General features: G+C 36.9%; 3 protein-coding genes across 3 annotated transcripts; 2 read left to right on the top strand and 1 right to left on the bottom strand.

Annotated features, from left to right (window-relative positions):
- The first annotated feature begins 337 nt into the window (after positions 1-337).
- On the top strand, positions 338-8,381 carry LOC133871296 (cellulose synthase A catalytic subunit 1 [UDP-forming]). The gene is made up of 14 exons (XM_062308707.1): positions 338-612; positions 1,507-1,702; positions 1,780-1,961; positions 2,236-2,356; positions 2,468-2,654; positions 3,102-3,368; positions 3,472-3,817; positions 4,825-4,962; positions 5,055-5,180; positions 5,404-5,616; positions 5,719-5,983; positions 6,098-6,294; positions 6,387-6,737; positions 7,281-8,381. Exons 1-14 carry the CDS (start codon positions 532-534, stop codon positions 7,866-7,868), a joined length of 3,258 nt encoding a protein of 1,085 aa, XP_062164691.1. The 5' UTR covers positions 338-531; the 3' UTR covers positions 7,869-8,381.
- A 1,018-nt stretch (positions 8,382-9,399) lies between these two features.
- Positions 9,400-12,380, top strand: LOC133870419 (uncharacterized protein At2g34160-like). The gene is made up of 5 exons (XM_062307541.1): positions 9,400-9,676; positions 10,512-10,560; positions 11,037-11,099; positions 11,268-11,332; positions 12,190-12,380. The coding sequence occupies exons 1-5, from the start codon at positions 9,554-9,556 to the stop codon at positions 12,277-12,279; spliced, it is 390 nt and encodes a 129-aa protein (XP_062163525.1). The 5' UTR covers positions 9,400-9,553; the 3' UTR covers positions 12,280-12,380.
- A 700-nt stretch (positions 12,381-13,080) lies between these two features.
- Positions 13,081-17,998, bottom strand: LOC133870418 (adenine nucleotide transporter BT1, chloroplastic/mitochondrial). Its single transcript, XM_062307540.1, has 3 exons — positions 16,975-17,998; positions 13,876-14,037; positions 13,081-13,792 (listed from the first exon to the last, which is right to left on the bottom strand). The coding sequence occupies exons 1-3, from the start codon at positions 17,521-17,523 to the stop codon at positions 13,319-13,321; spliced, it is 1,185 nt and encodes a 394-aa protein (XP_062163524.1). The 5' UTR covers positions 17,524-17,998; the 3' UTR covers positions 13,081-13,318.
- Between the last annotated feature and the right edge of the window lie 1,588 nt (positions 17,999-19,586).

The following is a 19,586-nucleotide window of genomic DNA, read 5'->3' as shown; positions in this document are numbered from 1 at the left end:
CTCACAATCTCCTTCGATCCTATGCACATCAAACAAAGAGTTGAAGGGGATCTAAATTCATCCAAAAGAAAGCCAAGCCAGGATGCCTATTGGGAATTTAATTCTAGTTATTGGTCGGTGATAAAAACAAAAAAAAAAGAACAGAGAAGAAGAAGAAAAATAAATAAATAAATAAGGATGGTTTTAATTTATTAAATATAAGCCCGTGCTGTTTCAGAAATTGCCGACGGAGCCGAGCTGGGGTTAGGTACAAGCAACCGGTCGAGCCGGTAGAAAACAAAACATCATTAAAAAAAAGAAAAAAGACAATAAAGACAGGCTTTTTAGTCCTTCAGATAGCTTAGCTGGGAGTGTAGAGTACACGGAAAGAGAGAGATGGTGGCGTATTGAATGGGCGAAGAGTTCACAGCCTTTGCGCCAATCTCTTCTTTGGCCTCTCAGAACGCTTGGATCGGGGGCACCGCAGATCTGTTCTGATATCTGAAAGCTACAAACGTTGACTTGGGGAAACAGCGGAATTGAGGAAACAACATGGAAGCAAATGCAGGCCTGGTGGCTGGGTCGCATAAGCGGAACGAGCTGGTCCGGATTCGCCACGATTCCGATAGTGGGGTTAGTGTTCTCGACGTACCCTGTTCGGATTTGAGTCCAAAAAAGAGTTTTGTTTTTGTCTAATCTATTTAATTGTTTATTTTGTTTCTGTCTTTGCACTGTGGTGTGTGGATCTCAGTGGTGGGTAGCGTAAAATGTGAGTCTTTCAGCCCCAGATTTTGGGTTTTACGTGAATCGGGGAAGTGGGTGGTGGTCATGCTTCGAGATGTTTGAATTATCTTTGGTTTTCAGTATGGCAATCATTTCATGTTTTTCCTTTGTTGCATTCTGGTGCTTGGATCCGATTGTTGGCTGTGTGGGAGTGAGTGTGAGCTCAAAGTTCATACCGTTTCTTTGGAAATAGATGACAGGCAGGGCCTATTTGAGTCAGTTTTGGGGATTTGGCATGTGGGTCTCTCTAAATTTGAACTTGTTGCAGTTCTTATCTTGTTGAAATTATTGTTTATTTTTCATTTTTGGTTGTTCGCTTGAATGGTTTATTTGATTTCTGTTAGATAAGAAAATTGTCTGTTCTTAATTTGTGATTTTTGATGAGCTGAATTCTCTGGATGAAATTTGCCCTTCCTATTAATTGCTCAATTTTGTATTTGATAGTAAGACTACCGGGTTGTTTAAAGAAAACTAATGGTGCTTTTTATTTTTGAGCATTCAAGCTGAGATCTGGATAGTTCAGTCACCGGAATATTTAACTATTTTTGCTTAGTGTAGATGAGATCTGCCCTTACCCACTATAAAAGACTGTTGGGTCTGAGTTTTGTCTCTATCTTCTTCTTCTTCTTCTTGGCTCACGTGGTTTTCTTGAATGTTGTTCTGTGATAGATTTATGTAATTATTTAGTCATAAGAATTTCTTTTTCTTTAACTCTGATTCTTACATTGCCTTTTTAAAATGCAGCCTAAGCCCTTAAAGCATTTGAATGGCCAAATATGTCAGATCTGTGGTGATACTGTTGGACTTACAGCTAGTGGTGATGTCTTTGTTGCTTGCAATGAGTGTGCGTTCCCTGTATGTCGGCCTTGTTATGAGTACGAGCGGAAAGATGGGAACCAGGCTTGTCCCCAGTGCAAGACTAGATATAAGAGGCACAAAGGTTAGCTTGCCCCAAGTCCATTGTTAAATTGCAGTTGTAAGTTTGGGAATGAAGTTAATGTGGTCTATGTATTTTAGGGAGTCCTCGAGTGGATGGAGATGATGAAGAGGATGATGTTGATGATCTAGAGAATGAGTTCAATTACACCCAAGGAAATAGCAAGGCAAGACGTCAGTGGCAGGGGGAAGATGCTGAACTCTCTTCTTCCTCTAGACACGAAGCTCAACAACCGATTCCCCTTCTCACCAATGGGCAACCGGTAGGCAATTAAAGCAATCCCTGACTTGTTTTTACATTCACATCATTGTTGCATAATATTTCTAGATTTGTAACCTGAGGTTCGGTTGATGAATATCATTGTATTCTTTCAGAAATTTCACGTCGCTTGTTTTATGTCACTTGCAGCAATTGTTCTTACCAAGTTTGAAATGACAATTAAAACGATCATGTCTTATATGCTTGATTTTGGCAAATGATCATGCTGGTGATTTAGTTTTGCGACTTCTCTTTAATAATATGGAAATAATTTTCAGGTGTCTGGTGAAATTCCATCTGCTATATCTGATAACCAATCTGTGCGAACCACATCAGGTCCCTTGGGCCCTTCAGAAAAGCATGTTCACTCCCTTCCGTATATTGATCCAAAGCAGCCAGGTAGTCAACTAACTCGAGTTTGTTCACTTAGAAATCCCCAATCTAGCTTTTGTATCGCTTGTTTGGACTTTACCAAGTATCAATTAATCTTTTCATCTAATTTTTTAACAGTTCAAGTGAGAATTGTGGACCCATCAAAGGACCTGAATTCTTATGGACTTGGAAATGTTGACTGGAAGGAAAGGGTTGAAGGTTGGAAACTCAAACAGGAGAAAAATATGATGCAGATGACCAGTAGATACGCTGAAGGGAAGGGGGACATGGAAGGCACTGGTTCCAATGGAGAAGAACTCCAGATGTGAGCATTCCGTATAAAAACTTTATTCACCTTGCACTTTTGGAGGTTACGAGTTATGACAGCTTTATTTATTGTTATTAATTCCCTGATGAATGGTTCTGACTACTGTTGGTGATTTTTTATGCCACATATTAATTAATGGCATCTTTTTTATTTTTTATTTTTTTATCTTGTAAGGATATTTGTTATCATTGTTTTATGATAGCATGCATCCCTCAATTTTTGTCTCCATCAATGAGTTCATATTTTTGATATTCTGACTTTTCTTTTCTTTTTTTTAATTTTTAATTTAATTTTTATTTTTAATTTTTAAATGTGCGCCAAGTCATTTGACCTTATGTCGAAGCATGGATTTGTTCCTTTTGATTCTATAGATTGACAATGGAATGGTCTTTTCCAATGCAGTGGATTAATAATTTTTTGTGCGCTTTCTTCTTCTTGTCACAGGGCTGATGATGCTCGGCAACCTTTGAGTCGTGTGGTTCCTATTTCTTCTTCGCACCTGACGCCTTATCGTGTCGTTATCATATTGCGGCTTATTATTTTGGGCTTTTTCTTGCAATACCGTGTAACTCACCCCGTGAAAGATGCATACCCATTGTGGCTAACATCAATTATTTGTGAGATCTGGTTTGCTTTATCCTGGCTTCTGGATCAGTTCCCAAAATGGTCTCCCATCAACCGTGAGACCTATCTTGACAGGCTTGGATTGAGGTTAGTTAACTTCATTCTATTTGTGATGGTGTATATTTTGTTGTGGGTTTTGAAAATGAGGAAGTAGTTTGGTTTTTTTGTTAATCACTATTATACTTTGCAGATTTGATAGAGAAGGAGAACCATCGCAGCTGGCTCCAGTAGACGTTTTCGTTAGTACAGTGGATCCCCTTAAAGAGCCTCCTCTTGTAACAGCAAACACTGTTTTGTCCATACTTGCTGTGGATTACCCAGTTGACAAGGTTTCTTGCTATGTATCTGATGATGGGTCGGCAATGTTGACCTTTGAATCCCTTTCTGAAACTGCCGAGTTTGCAAGGAAGTGGGTGCCCTTCTGCAAGAAGCACAACATCGAGCCTAGGGCCCCTGAGTTTTACTTTGCCCAGAAAATTGATTACTTGAAGGACAAAATACAACCTTCATTTGTGAAAGAGCGCCGGGCAATGAAGGTGAGTGAATGTTGCCATGGTGGATTAATATGTTTATTATGTTTGTGAAACTTTGTTGATAATTACTTTGTTCTTTTCTTCATATAATCTGGTGCATGGTTGGGAAATTGTTGTGCTGTGGAGTTTTTGAAGCTGTGTACTCTTGTCTCATTCATCAATGATAAAATTTACTGTTACTGTAATGAAGCTAATGTTTTTAAATTAATTTTCATTTTTTTTTCTTGGGATCTGTGAGAAAATATTATAAAAGCTAGTATGCTTTAAATGTTGTGTTGTCTATTTTAACCATTATAACAGTTGTGTTCAGACAAATTTGAAAGGTATTAACATAAAAAATTTGTATAATTAAATCATGCTTTTAATGATATTTGTCGATTACTTATAATAATAATAATAATAATAATAAAATTATGAGTACTTTTCTCCTGATAATACTCTGGTTTCTAGGTTGACACAAGATTACGCCTTTTTATGTCAGCATAATTTATTCTCTTTGGCATGAATAAACCAAAAAGAAACAAAGAAAAAAAAAAGAAAAGAAAGAAAGATGTTGGGTATTTTGCAGATGGAGACAAGATTTTAAATTTTTACCTCAATATAGACTTCAACTTATTGGTTTTTAAATTTCGATTTATTGAAATTTCTGTCAAATTTTGAAGTGTTTAAAAGATGGTGATAAGGACTCAACAGTTTTATTGGAAATGTCTGCAATGAAGGAAGTCATATTAAAACTATTGACGCGAGCATTTCTGACAATGAAAATAGTTTTTTATTTTTCTTTTCTTTTAAGTTGGACCTTATTTACTCCATCTATGTGTATTACGGAGCACAATTTGAGTAGGCCACACAACAGATATTATATTAAGGTCTTTGAATACTGTACAAGAAAATTGCATTTTGCCTTGTGTAAGTATTCTGAACCTTTGTATATAGGTGGTACAAGAAGATTATGGTATTTCAATTATTTATTTATTTATTTTTATGTACCTAACCTTTTTGTTTGACAGAGAGAATATGAAGAATTCAAGGTACGGATCAATGCCCTTGTTGCCAAAGCGCAGAAGATGCCAGAAGAAGGTTGGACAATGCAGGATGGCACTCCATGGCCTGGAAATAATTCTAGGGACCATCCTGGAATGATTCAGGTATTATTATTTTTCCAAGTGCTTTTAGGATTTTGACTGCTTTTCTTTATATTCTTATACTGATATATATTTTCTATTGAGTGGAAGAACAGGTGTTCTTAGGCCACAGTGGGGGGCTTGATACAGATGGAAATGAGCTACCTCGACTTGTTTATGTTTCTCGTGAGAAGCGACCTGGCTTCCAGCATCACAAGAAAGCCGGAGCAATGAATGCATTGGTTTGTCTACTGAAGGCCTATTATTTTAATTCTAGGGTTATCTTAGTCATTGACAACCATAATAGTTACCATTGTCCACCATTCTAGGTGGTGCAGTCAGTGATTTGTAGGAGAATACCCTTTCTCCTCCAGTAGAAAGACACAACACCACCTAGTACCGTGGTATGGCAGTGATGTGATTGGTTGCTTGTTTTCTGACTTAATTATATCTTATGATTTGCAGATCCGAGTTTCTGCTGTCCTAACCAATGGTGCATATCTTCTGAATGTCGACTGTGATCACTACTTTAATAATAGCAAAGCTCTTAAAGAAGCCATGTGTTTCATGATGGATCCTGCTCTTGGAAAAAAGACCTGTTATGTACAGTTTCCACAGCGTTTTGATGGCATTGACTTGCATGATCGATATGCTAACCGCAATATTGTCTTCTTTGATGTAGGTTCCACCGGATATTACACCGCAAAATATTTCTCCACGTTATAGCTTGTTGTGTTTGGGCTTTATTAAGTACGATCTTGTGTTCGCTGCATTTTGCAGATCAACTTGAAAGGGCTGGATGGCATCCAGGGTCCTGTCTATGTGGGAACTGGTTGCTGTTTCAACAGGCAAGCTCTATATGGGTATGATCCAGTTTTAACTGAGGAAGACATGGAACCAAACATTATTGTCAAGAGTTGTTGTGGTTCAAGAAAGAAGGGAAAGGGTGGCAACAAGAAGTACATAGACAAGAAGAGGGCAATGCAAAGAACTGAATCCACCATTCCCATTTTCAATATGGAAGACATTGAGGAGGGTGTTGAAGGTTGGTTTTCTTTAGAATCTGTTTTCCCAAATTTGAGTAAGAATCATTGTAAAACCAAATGATGTTTTGGTGCACCCATGCTTGTAAAGTTAACTCCCTTCGTTTGTTCTGCAGGATATGATGATGAGAGATCGCTTCTTATGTCTCAGAAGAGCTTAGAGAAGCGTTTTGGTCAGTCTCCGGTTTTTATTGCAGCCACCTTCATGGAACAAGGAGGCATTCCCCCAACAACCAACCCTGCGACTCTTTTAAAGGAAGCAATCCATGTTATCAGCTGTGGATATGAAGACAAGAGTGAATGGGGAAAAGAGGTCAGTTAGCATAGCAATATAGGACCGTCAGTGAGATATTAATTTGATGATTTTGTGCAGTAATTAATTAAGCCTTTTCTTTTTACCTCCAGATTGGTTGGATTTATGGTTCTGTCACAGAAGATATTTTAACTGGGTTTAAGATGCATGCTCGTGGTTGGATCTCAATCTATTGCATGCCTCCCCGCCCGGCATTTAAAGGTTCTGCTCCAATCAATCTTTCCGATCGGTTGAACCAGGTTCTTCGATGGGCCTTGGGATCAATTGAGATTTTGCTGAGTAGGCATTGCCCCTTGTGGTATGGCTACAATGGGAGAATGAAGCTTTTGGAGAGACTGGCATACATAAATACTATTGTGTACCCTCTTACCTCAATCCCACTGCTTGCTTACTGTATGCTTCCTGCCTTTTGCCTTCTCACGGGAAAATTCATCATTCCTGAGGTGAGTGATGGTTCTGCTTATTTACCTTTTATCAGATAGATCTCTCAACCATACTTGAATTGCATTTATTTGTTCTCCCGTATTCTTCATGCCTTGATTTGGTGGGGGACTACTTGGAAGCCAAATTTTGGCTGATGTGCAATGGAAAAACATAGTTACGTAAGTGTTTGACATGGACCCCTCATTCTGTATGTGGAATGCACCATAATTGCATTGCTTGCACAAAAACCTCCTTGTTCTACCTTGAAGTTTTCTTAAACATGCCTCTGATGTCCTTTCTACTTTGTGTATGTGAATATATTAGTCTGTAATAAAAATTAACCCTATCACTTTTTTTCCCTAAAACAAAATCTCTTTTATATTCATCCCTTTTTTGTTAACAAAGTTCTTGGTATTCATTTTTTTTTGTACCTGTTCTGTTCTTTTAAAGCAAGGAGCGCTCTTTTCATATCACTGTTCAAGGGTGATTTAGTAATTCACCTATTTGTTTTTCTTGTGATAAAACAACTAGCCGCCAACAAGTCTGTTGCCAATTTTATGCAGATAAGTAATTTTGCTAGCATGTGGTTTATTCTCCTCTTTGTCTCCATTGCTACTACTGGAATTCTTGAGCTTAGGTGGAGTGGGGTCAGTATTGAGGACTGGTGGAGGAATGAGCAATTCTGGGTTATTGGTGGTACATCGGCCCATCTCTTTGCAGTATTCCAAGGGCTCTTGAAAGTGCTTGCTGGTATTGACACCAACTTCACTGTGACTTCAAAGGCATCTGATGAAGATGGGGATTTTACAGAGCTTTATGTGTTCAAATGGACATCACTTCTCATCCCTCCAACCACGGTCCTAATTGTGAACTTGGTCGGCATTGTGGCTGGTGTTTCATATGCCATTAACAGTGGATACCAGTCTTGGGGTCCCCTCTTTGGTAAGCTGTTCTTTGCCATATGGGTCATTGCCCATCTGTATCCTTTCCTGAAGGGTTTGTTGGGTCGGCAAAATCGTACCCCAACAATTGTCATTGTCTGGTCCATACTCCTTGCTTCCATTTTCTCCTTATTATGGGTGCGGATCGACCCGTTCACCTCCGCCACTGCAAAGGCTGCGGCAAACGGTCAATGTGGCATTAATTGTTAGTTCATTTCAAGATCATTCTGTTGTGGTATATGCCATCTCTCTTATTGAAGCTTGCTCTGTATATAACAAGAAATCAAGGTATCAAAGTCACGTGCCGGATCTCTGCCCCCTCTCCCCAAAACAAGAGAAATGGTTGGTCTGCAGTATCTAAGTTATGAACTTTGTTTATGTATGAAAGGGAGTTGGGTGGATGAAAACTGGGAGAACCCTTTTGGATGCTTTTTGCTCGTCTCTCCAGAAGTGTTTGTGTAACTGTGTTGGTCCCTTCTAAGATAGGTGCCTCGAACTTGTCTTACGTTATTGTTGTGCAGTGTTGTGACACGATTTTTGTCAAGACTCGAGCGTATAGAAACTATCTATGCAAGTGCTTACAAGTTACAGTACTTTGAAAGAAACATGTTTGTTATTCTTTGAGAAATTTTATTGTTGTGGTATGATGGTGGAATAACAATTAAATTGTGAATTATTCATCTTGGATCAGAGTAAAGAGATTGGTTGGCAGGAATTACTTTATATCATCTTATTATTATTTTTTTATTTTATGCAATCAGAACTTTGCTGTTTATGTAGAGCAGGTTCTTGGAGTGCTGACATTCATATTCATACTTGAATACCAAAGCCGAACCACTATTTGTTTTGATTACTGTAGGATCCGCAAAAGATATTTGTTTGGTGAAATTTTGAAAAGTGTTTTATGTTTTTAAAGAAACAAAGCATAGACAAGTGTACTTTGAGAATGACACAAATTTCTATACTTATGAGAAGCCACATATTCTTTAAGACTGATTTCTTATTTATAAAAAATAAATAAAAATAAATATTATAGAGGCCGAATGGGCCCCCCCAAAAGAGAAGGGGTTGCCCTGTAATCACCCTTACAGGAGGAAAGGGGGGTGGCCACACGGAGAGGGGCAGAGCTACCTTCGGGCTCGGGGGCCTTGGGCCCCCATGTTTTCGCTAGAAAAAATTTAAAAATTAAAATTTTATTCCTAAATTTTTTATTTGTTTAGTTTTGCCTCCAGATCCCAAATTCTGGCTTTACCCCTGCACGTGGACACACCTCTCTTCTGTTGGGAGAAGTCATACAATTATCTCTTTATTTTTTATTATTTTTTAAAGTAATAAGTTGGCTTTTAAATTTAACAATGCTAAATAAATAGTTGTTTTCTCAAAATATTCTTATAAGAAAAGGTGTAAAAAGTTTTTTAATAGTCTATTATGCTGTGTTTTATCTCTTTAATTCGTTAATGATTTCAATTTGGGTAAATATATTTTATGGTAAATGAATATGTTTGTAAAGAAAATATAAAATATAGGCCTTATTGATCAAAGATAAAATACAAAATAGATATTTTTTAAGTCTTGTAATTTGTAAAAATACTTGAAACCTTTATTGTAGTTTTTATTTTTCATTTTTTGTTCATGGGCTTTTCTTTAATCTTAAACCTTTTTTCCACTTGGGTTAATTGAAGACCCAAACTACTAGACCCAGAACACAAACGGTGTCGTAATCCTTAAGCCAACACCAAACGAATCCGGAACCCCTATCAAAAACCCTCGACTCCTGTCATTCACAAGGGTTTTTCGCAGCTTTAAATCCTCTATAGAGTCGAGAGAGAGAGAGAGAGAGAGAGAGAGATAATTGGGGATTAGGGTTGGGGCTTTCTCTTTCTAGAAAGTGAAAAATGGAGGGCATCACAGAGGCAGTGAAGAATATTGACATCACGGACTCTTCGTCCAACAAGAGGAACCGCATCCAAGTCTCAAACACCAAAAAGCCCCTCTTCTTTTACGTCAATCTCGCCAAGGTTTTTTTTTATCTTTTTCTTTTCTTTCTGTTGTTTCCCTCTACTGGGTTCCTTTTTCTTTGTCATTTTCGTTTTGGGTTTTTACCGTTCGCTTCCGTTTGGTTGTTGAGAAAACTCAAGGGAAGAACACAGATTTTTTTACTTTTTTTTTTTTTTGGGTTCTGTACTAAACTGGGTAGTTTGATTCATGGATCTTTTAATTAAATTGCTTTAATTTTTTTCCGTAGTCTTCTTTTAATAACTGGGCTCTCTCTCGCTAGGGTTGTCATATTGCCCGCGTTTGATTGCTGAGAAAAATTTAGAAAAGAGGGGCAATATTAGCTTGAATACAGGGTTCTGCTTTATGAGGCTCTTTCTCTATTGTTCCTCGTTCGGTTTAGGGTTTATAGTTTTGACATGCTCTTTGTTGACTGGCATTACTGAGGTCTATGTGAAGCACAAACTAGTACACGAAGATAAAAAAATCCTTGTTTTTCTGGGTTTGGGAAAGTTGACACGGCCCCATGAGGCCACAGTTGTGTTGGGTTTTATTTGGAGGAGGTTTTCATTCTGTTAGCAGCGAAAGTAGAGCAAATAGAACCTTTTTTATTAGCTAGGGACCATTAAATGTTAAAGATGCGCTTAACTAATTGCAGGACTAGTTGATATTATACTGGCAGGTTTTTTTTTTTTTTCAAAATAAGAGAAATACCCAAGTTACATCTCGTATGAATAAATAATGTGTCTGTTTGTTCATGTGTTCATGCATGACTCATCTAGTAGTATGTTTTTCCTTGTACTTGTGTATTGCCGTTGTTTCTTTCAATGATTTCATAACTGTTAATTTTCTATGCAGAGGTACATGCAGCAGCACAATGAGGTGGAACTGTCTGCTCTGGGAATGGGTATATTTTGTTAACCTCCTGCTTCTTTCGCTGTATATTATGTAGTTACAGCATAACGATATGAACATTACTGTTTTTCTTTTTATTCTTGATATCAAACTTGGTGGAAGAATATGTTTGACTGTCTCTTTCTTGCATTTAGTATTTAAGAATTCCACTCTTGCTGATCACAGGAGTTTGGTGATGGGTCATTGAGTTTGTGTATTGCAAGTTAGGAATTTGATTTTCATATATACTATGTTCTGTTTTACTTTGAATATCTGATATATTCTTGCATTAAGGTCACGTAGTTTTTGAAATACTAGATAATTCATCTTTAAGATGTTCATCTGAAGCACGGATTATCTTCCTTGCAAAAGAACAGAATGGGTTTCTTGTGCTGTCTGTATGTATTGTGCAGAGTCTTGTGTAATTAGAACTCATATCGTTGAAAAGTTTTCTCGTATTTCTGATTGACTTTTATATTATATCTGAAGCTATTGCCACGGTGGTTACCATTGCTGAGATTTTGAAGAACAATGGACTGGCTGTTGAGAAGAGTGAGATTCTTGCTCCTTTCTTTTTTCTTTTTTTTCTTTTTTTTTGACAAGTAATTGTAACTCAGTTCATTAGAAGCGCAGAGATTCTTGCTCCTTTCTCAAAACCCCTTTTTCTTTCCATCACATACTGAAACCTTAAATTACTATGGTGAAATACTATTTATACAGAGATCATGACTTCCACTGTTGACATGAGGGAGGATGCAGGGGGTCGACCCATTCAAAAAGCAAAGGTAGATTGTGTTTGATATGTCACAAATTATTTTAGTGTATCTAGATAGAGCCTTGCTATATGATGTTTCACTATTATAACCTACATTGAAAACATTGTCGATTTTGTAATTTTTTTAATTCATAACCTAAACTTTGGCTTAATTAATGAAAAAGTGATCATACTCCAATTGGTATGTTGATAACATTTTAATTTTGGACTTGATAGTTTATTGATTGGTGAACCATCATTACTGATAAGTCAGTTGCATGGTCATCAATATCTTTATTTCCAGCCCATAAGATCTTTCAGATTGTCCAGACAAATGGCTAATCCTTTCTAATGGAAGTGGAGTAAGCGTTATGTGCAGAGTTTCTTCTTATATGTACACTTCTTGATGATGTGGTACTCCAACTCAAATATGAGATGGCTGTACTTTTGATAAATTCCCAATTATAAGGTTCTGGTTCTATAGGAGTGAGTCCCGATTTTACCTTTTAAAAAAGAGCTTGTTATATATGTGAATCAGGCGCTTATAAATATTTGAGAATGGAGGTTCAGTCCCTTATTCAGTTGACCATCGACTCTCCTGGGGTTGGTGATAATTTAGTCACATTCCAAGCAATGATATGAATGATTTGGTCAACTATTTCGGTATCAATGACTTCATGGTTGGCATTCCCTGTCTGATACTCATTCATAGTTGGATCTGCCTAACCATAAAGTGATGACTGCCAGTCAAACCAGCAGCTATCTCTGTCTGGAGGTGGGGTGGGGTTGGGGTTTAGCACATTTGTAACCAAATTGCATATTATTCGTTTATGAAATAGTTTCTCCTGCAATTTTACATTTGAGGCTGATTTCATGTGGTCTTGTTAGATTGAAATAATGCTGGGGAAGTCAGAGAAGTTTGACGAGTTGATGGCTGCTGCTCTAGAGGAAGCCGCAGAATATGAAGAGCAGAACTAAAGTGACATGTTCTCTGCAATTAGCTTGGTCTACTTGCTGTTACAGTTTTTTTTTTTTTCAATTGTTATTATTATCCTGGACATCTATGATAGTGTTTCTTAGATTGGCTTTGTTCAATTAACCAGCTGTCATCATATTTCTTCTAGGTATTTTTGTAAACCATATCCTTGCTTTGCTAATCAAAATTCAAATTTGTTTCAAAAAAGTTAAATTGTTAGCTCTGCTTCTTCCCTGATGTGTGGATGTTAGGGCCCTTCTCTTAGTTGAGCGTCCAACTATGTTGATCTCCCAGTCTGTCGATCCAGAGTGGTCATTTTTATCTTGGTATTGATCTGACGGAAGGCCTGGCTTCGTTGGCTAGCGTCAGCTTTGGTGACGACCTCGAACCATGTCATTGTGCTCTACTTAATTTAACCTTAATTATTGATGTCAAATAGTCCCGTGTCAGTGGCCATCTCTTGACGCTCAGCTGCCAGTACTAAACAATCTCCAACCTTTATCTATTTAAAAAGCTGAGGAAAGCGATTGGATATTTTCAACCTGTCTGAATGAACTTCGGACAGGTCAATTCTGCAAGGACTCACATTTGCTGTAAATAGCTTGAAATCCAAATACCCATAACGACAAAATGACGTACGTCCAACTGTCCAAGCATAAAAGCAAATGGTCTAAAAGCACATGCTTGCCTAACTTCTATGAAAGGGTTGCTAAATGCTAAATTCCTTCAGCTAAAGCAGGAAATGCACCAAGTAAGATACGTTCTGGCACGAGGAAGAAAGTGGTCTCCAAGGTGAAAATTGATGGCACTAAACTGGAATTTCTTATTTTCCAAAAACATCAGATATAAAACCTCACAAACCTCCTTGAACTGAGCCACAAAAATAAAAAAAATCCAGTCGCGGAGTGAAAAAAAAAAAAAAATAACAAAAACAAAACAAAATTAAGTTAACCTGGTGCCCATGAAAAAGGAGTCTCACTTCCCCCTCTTTTCTCCAAGAGACGCAGTATGTGAATTTTTGTTACTTCCAAAAAACCTATCTTATGCTTCCTCATCATCCTCTACCAGTATCCTCTTGCATGCTTCATAGCACATGAAAGAAATCCCGGCGGCAGGGACCAACTTCATGCAGCTAGGGCCCAGCCCTCTATACAAACCTAGGATCCCTTCTTGTTCATATATGCTTGCAAGTGCATGAAGCACATTCTTGTATATCCGCCTTCCACTCAGAGCCCCCACCTGCATGTGCTTGCGAGCCACCTCAAGCGGGAAAGTCGCACTACTTGAAATAGCTCCGGCTGCCGACCCAATCAAAAGGGTTTCAATGTTGCCGATCTTCTCTTGCTTGAAAATCTTACGGTAGGCTTTCCTTAATGTGTCATAGGCAAAGTAGTTGGTTGCAGCATATGGAATTACCCCAATAAGACTAGGGGTAAGGCCTCTGTAGAGTTCTGAAGGCCCCTCTTCTCTCAGTATTTTTAAAAATGCATCAAATAGACCATTGTAAACGCCTCTCTAAAAAACAGACCACCATTAAATTAACTACAGCATTTATGCAGGAGATAAAAATATGATTTCTGGTTTCAATCTAAGCGTACCTCTACAGTTAGTCGGGTCTTGAGTAACTCAAGTGGATATGTGCACAAAGTTGAGCTGACTCCAGCACAGGCCCCGGCAACTAACGAGGCAGGAATTGGGAGTTTGGGCTGTTCCCCAAGTTTGTGTGACAATTGCTTGTTGACTGTATCGTAAGCAAATAGCTGGTAGAGAGAATAGCACAAAAAATTAGTTACAAAGTCAAATGTTTATTAGATAGCCTTGATGTATAGAGGTGAGTTTTAAAGCTTAATTTTCTTTCCTATTTGAAGGACAATACAAAGTACCACTAGAGGATGTAGTATTTACAATTGATGTTCACTACACAAATATATGAAACACCTCTCTTTCTCTGTGTCCAAGTGCATGCAAAATTATTCTCTGGACACATCCAATTCAGACTCAGAAGAAATAGGGAACACAACCAGGTTCAACAGGCTTAATAAAAGAAAAACTATATGTAATGATAAAAGAATTGAAGAAGCTAGTCAAATCCTATGTAGCAAACTCAATGTAACCAATTGCTTTTGTTATGACATTGGAAGTCAGGGGCCATCTCTTCAGTGATGAAATATCTTAGTCTCGATTATGCAAGATATAATTAATGCTTCTAAAAGTGGAGAACAGATCACATGTTAGTGTGCAACTGCAACTGTCCATACTTTCTACCCTCACATAAACACCATGTGACTTTCTCTGATTACTTTTTTCGTCTTCTTTTCCCAGTAACAAAAGTTCTACAAAAATGTTTATTATACAAGAGGAAAGTAACAATTTTCACTGAGGGACTCAAGCTTGTTCTTAGGAGAGTTGGATATTCAAAATGACATAGATGATAATTTCTACAGTAAAGAGAGTTAGATAATAAGATTGACATTAAGAATTACTTCTCCAGTATTGGTAATGTTGAAGTCAGGGTTTAGTCAAGGCTATGGGGACAGCGTTAAGGCAGGTGAGATGAATGTTTATGCTGACCACAAAAGTTGATTAGGGCCTGGGTTTGTAATTATCCCAATGCCATAGAAAAATATTAATTGCCAATGGAGCCACTTGAGATATCATCAGTTTCATAATAAGTGATATCGTGTCCAGAAACAAGTCGGTATCCCAATTTTCAGAAAATGAAATCAAGCCTTCCAAACTACCACCTTATACCTATGTGGAAACTCAATCAAAGTCCTCTTGAGTCCTAATTTTGTACATTTATTTAAAATTGTCAAAGATACGCATGCCACAGGAGCTGACAGAGGAAACAAGGCAACCTTCAAAGCAACAATGACCTTTTAATGTCAAACATAAAGCCAAATTAGATGTCAACATAAAGTAGCTTCAAAAGCAAGGATGATAATAAAATTTGAACAAGAAAAAAGATTTGCAACTATAACCAGTGATATTATATACATCACCTGTTCTGGATAAGGTAAACTAATGACATATCAAGTTTGAAACGATCATAACTACTAAAATGCAAACATACACATAAAAACACCTTTTGAACAGATGTTACTACTACATCTTCTGGTAAAAAGTGGGAACCTAAAGATGGTTTTTTTTTTTTTGCAGGTAGAAATGTGAATAATGTGACAAACATGAAATGGACATTGAGAGTCTACAACAAAAACGCTTAACGCAAAAACGTGTTAAGCCAAATGAAAGCACAAGTGAGCCAGAGATGTCATTGAGCAATAGCAAGCTACCCTGTCATAGATAATCGATTGCTTTAAGAAATGGGGAGTTGAGCAATGACTGTAATTTTTAAACAGTGTCAAGCACATAACACTTGGGATCAGCCCAAATTGAACTAAAAATCATTTCATACTTCTTGCAAGTGATGCTACATGAGATGAAGATAAATCTGCAATTTTTTTTTCTTTTTCTAGATGGGTGTGTTCAAATAAAAAAAATAAATAAATAAAAAATCATATTTTACTTTAACAAACATTTTTAAAGAGGGGCAGAATCAGGTACCAAAATCCAGTTGCTTCATCCATGAAAGCAAATTTTCTTCTCTACAATGCCTATCTCAGTTCAAGCAGAATTCTTTTAAATTATCAACTTACTATAATATAGCATCATTACTCATGGGCAATTTCCAGCCCATCTGCTGCAAAACTTTATTCCAAATCTTACACAAAATGCCTGTAATAAAACTGAAACTTTTTGCATATCTTTAAGTTCAACATACCTAGGTTTGAGTTCAAAAAACTTCTAGAAATTGATCATTAGAGCTCCTTTTCTTGTCTGCTGTCCTGAAAAATGGTTTACGTCGTTTATTTAAAATATTCTTATAATTGTAAAGGAGAAACTCTGGAGATAGGTCAGTAAAAGACACCAAATATGGTCCTTTAACTTTTAATTTATTTTTTACTAAAAACTATTACAGTTGCAGTGTGGTCCACTCAATAAATTCACTTCTCAAAATTGTTTTTTTTCTTTTCTCAAAATTGTTTCTCTTGAATGCTTGTTAACGCGTACTTCCAACGTTTTACTAGATGCAGCTTTCACGGATAAAGAGCCAATTTTAACAAATCTTCGATTTTCAAGGCATAGGTAAATGCTAAAGATGATGGCCTCTCCATTTTCATTTCACAAACCTTTTGCCAAAAAGCTACCACGGATGCAAATGTATACTTCCAGCTGAACTTAAACATCCTTAAATTATCTCATAAAAAAGGCATCTGAAATCACCAAAACAGGATCCATATCTAGCAATAAGTCAATAAGCAACCACAACAAAAAAAACAGTGAGCAACGCAACCACAATCCAATTGTCTTACTCTCATGCTCTGAGTCATATAAAAGAAAACTGATGACATGAAGGAAACAAACTAAAGTTTAGAAAGTTAAAAAAGCTACTGTAAGCATTTATGCCCCACTTGTTCCTAAAGTTTATGGTTGCATGGCATAAACAAAAAAGAACATATAGTTGCAGAATCTACAAGCAACGTAGCCAACCAACAACAGAATCCTTATCTAAATCAAACCAAGTAAACCGAGTTAAAAACACAGTAAAAGCAAACCAAGCAATCAATTAAGCACAAAAAAATCTTCATAATAAACCAAAAAAAAAAAGGCACTAAATTAGATATCCATTTTAGTACCTCTATCGCCTTGCTAGGTGCAACCCGAATTACATTAACCAAATTGCCCCTAAACAACCCCTTCCATCCGTCGGTGTTCATGATATTGTGGAACACCTCGGTAGTAGAATGCCCACTACTCCCAACCATCAAATGCGTCCTTATCGTCTCCAACGGCGCCACTGCGGTCCGAGATACCGCCCCGGCTACCGCGCCGCTTATCAACCTCCTAAGCGAAGGATTTGAGACCGTAATCTTCAACTTAAGACCACCATTCTTCTTCTTCGTCACAACCCCCTCCTCCCCTTCCCGCACCCCGACTATCCGAAACCCCTCCAGGGAGGACATGTACTTGGCGCACAAATCCGCGTACGGTACCTTCACGCCGCCATTGTCTCGGGAATCCGGAGGATTCGGCGTGAAAGCACCCATTCCGACCTGACCAACGCTGGCGAATAAGCCTCCGGGGTGAAATGACCCTTCTTGTAGGCTCCACTGAGAGCCCAAATCACAAACCGAGAAAAACCCATCTCTTTTATCATCGAACAGTTGCATGCCTCTCCTACCCATTGATCAGAATCTTGCAAATATGCTATCTTCGTTGGGGTTTCAGTGAACAGCCAAAGCCACTGTTTTCAAGGTTCTAAGCGAATCCAGATCATTTGGGAGAGAGAGATTCGGTTTTTAACAGATGGGGTATCCACAAATCCCTTTTCTTTTTCCTTTTTTTGTGAGAAAGAGAATTGGTTGGACGGAATGAACCAATGGGAGCTGAAAATGGAAGAAAGTTTGAAGAAATGAGTATGCGATAGATTGAATTATTGGTTGGCGAGGCCGAAAGTCGAGGCCGTGAGAACGAGAGAAAGGGGACTGTGAGAGGAAAACCTAGAACGAACAGTGAGAGAGGGGAGGGGAGGGGTAGGTGATCTCGCTCTCTCTCTCTCTCTCCCTCTCTGAGCTCTGTGTTTATTTTACGTTATATATTTTTGTTGTGGATACTTGTTAGGTTGCCATTAGCTTTGCTTTACTTGCCTGTCTCTTGGTTGGTAGGAGACTGTTCAGGTTTTTGCGCCTCTTGTGGAATAAAGGATATTGTTACTATTTATAAAACCTTTTTATAATATATATATATATATATATATATATTTAACATTTCCTTTTCGATCGATAATATGGCTAATCTATTTAATATTTCTTATAAGTTATAACATTGTTGATTTTAGGTATAATTTTATTAATTTTAAGATTAATTATTCATTGAGACATTTTTATACAATTTTTCACCACCTTGCTTATGTGGCAAAGTGGTCTCCTACTACTTTTTGAGTTTTAAAAATAAAATAAGATGGAAAACCACCTTGCCACATAATCAAAGTGGTGAAAAGTTGTATAAAAAAATGGTAATAAATCATTACTCTAATTTTAATTATGAAAAACTTCTTTTTGCCGAAGCAACTGTAACATATATTGTCAATACAATTCTATAAGCGATACTTGCATTAGGAAAAGAATCAAGTATTTTTATATAATTTAATGTGTAAATTGGATCACTTTCTTCTTTTTGTAAAACTTATGTTAAAACTTTTAGTTCTGAAAATAAATCTAAGCCATCAATATCATAATAGATATCGTGTTTTAGATTGGATTATCTAACACTTTTAACCTGCACACGGAAAAGCAAATTAATGTAAGATATTTCCTAAACTCGAATAAAAAAAAATTAATGCAATTGATTGATTGAGTTTTTGGTAACTAACCTTTTTTTTTCTTTTTTTTTTTTCATTAATCATATGAAATGATTTTAAGGACTTGAGTAGTAAGTTATTGGGGAATATTGAAAATGGAGAAGAAGAGGAAAATTCAAATTTGAATAAGATTGACTTGAATAGGGAAATTGAGGTAAAAAAATGGAAACTTATAAAGAGTATGATTTGTAATGGAAACTTCGAGACCTTTCATCTTTTAAGCATTTTTATTTTCATTCTATTTTGATTCTTGAACATTAGACTTAATTAAGTCTTATTTTTTGAATGTTGGACTTAATTTTTTGAACATTGGTAATTACTTAAGGGTGCGTTTGGGATTGCGATTTCGTAGATAATAAGTGCGATTTTAAACCAAATCGCAGAACATAGATCGTTTGGGAACTGCGTTTTTAAAAATTGCGATTTGAAAACACAGAAAATCTGCTTTTTCAAATCGCAGATAAGATGGTGCTTTTTTGAAAACGCAGAATTTTAAAGGTAAATTCGCGATTTTAAAGGCTAAACTGCGATTTTGCCAAACGCTTAACTGCGTTTTTAAAAAATCACTTTTTTCAAATCGCACATTTTAAAATCGTTATTTTAAATTGCACTTTTTGAAATCGCAAACCCAAACGGACCCTAAGGCCTTTAATTTAGAGACTTTTCATATCTCATTCTATTTTGAAAAGGCCTTCAATTTATTTTGTTTAGTTTTGAAAATAAATCTCCATTAATATTTCGTAATTGGGGCCTGGATTATATTAATGCCTTTCTTAATTTTATTTTTACCATAATTTAGGGCCTTATGATGGTAATTAAGGCCTTACTTTTTAATTTTTTTTAGAAATAATTATTTAGTAATATTTTTTAATTAGGGGTCTTATTAAA

Source organism: Alnus glutinosa, chromosome 6 (assembly GCF_958979055.1).
Source record: "Alnus glutinosa chromosome 6, dhAlnGlut1.1, whole genome shotgun sequence".
Lineage (NCBI taxonomy): Eukaryota > Viridiplantae > Streptophyta > Magnoliopsida > Fagales > Betulaceae > Alnus > Alnus glutinosa.
The sequence above is the reverse complement of the archived record's forward strand: the minus strand, read 5'-3'. Positions and strand labels throughout refer to the sequence as shown.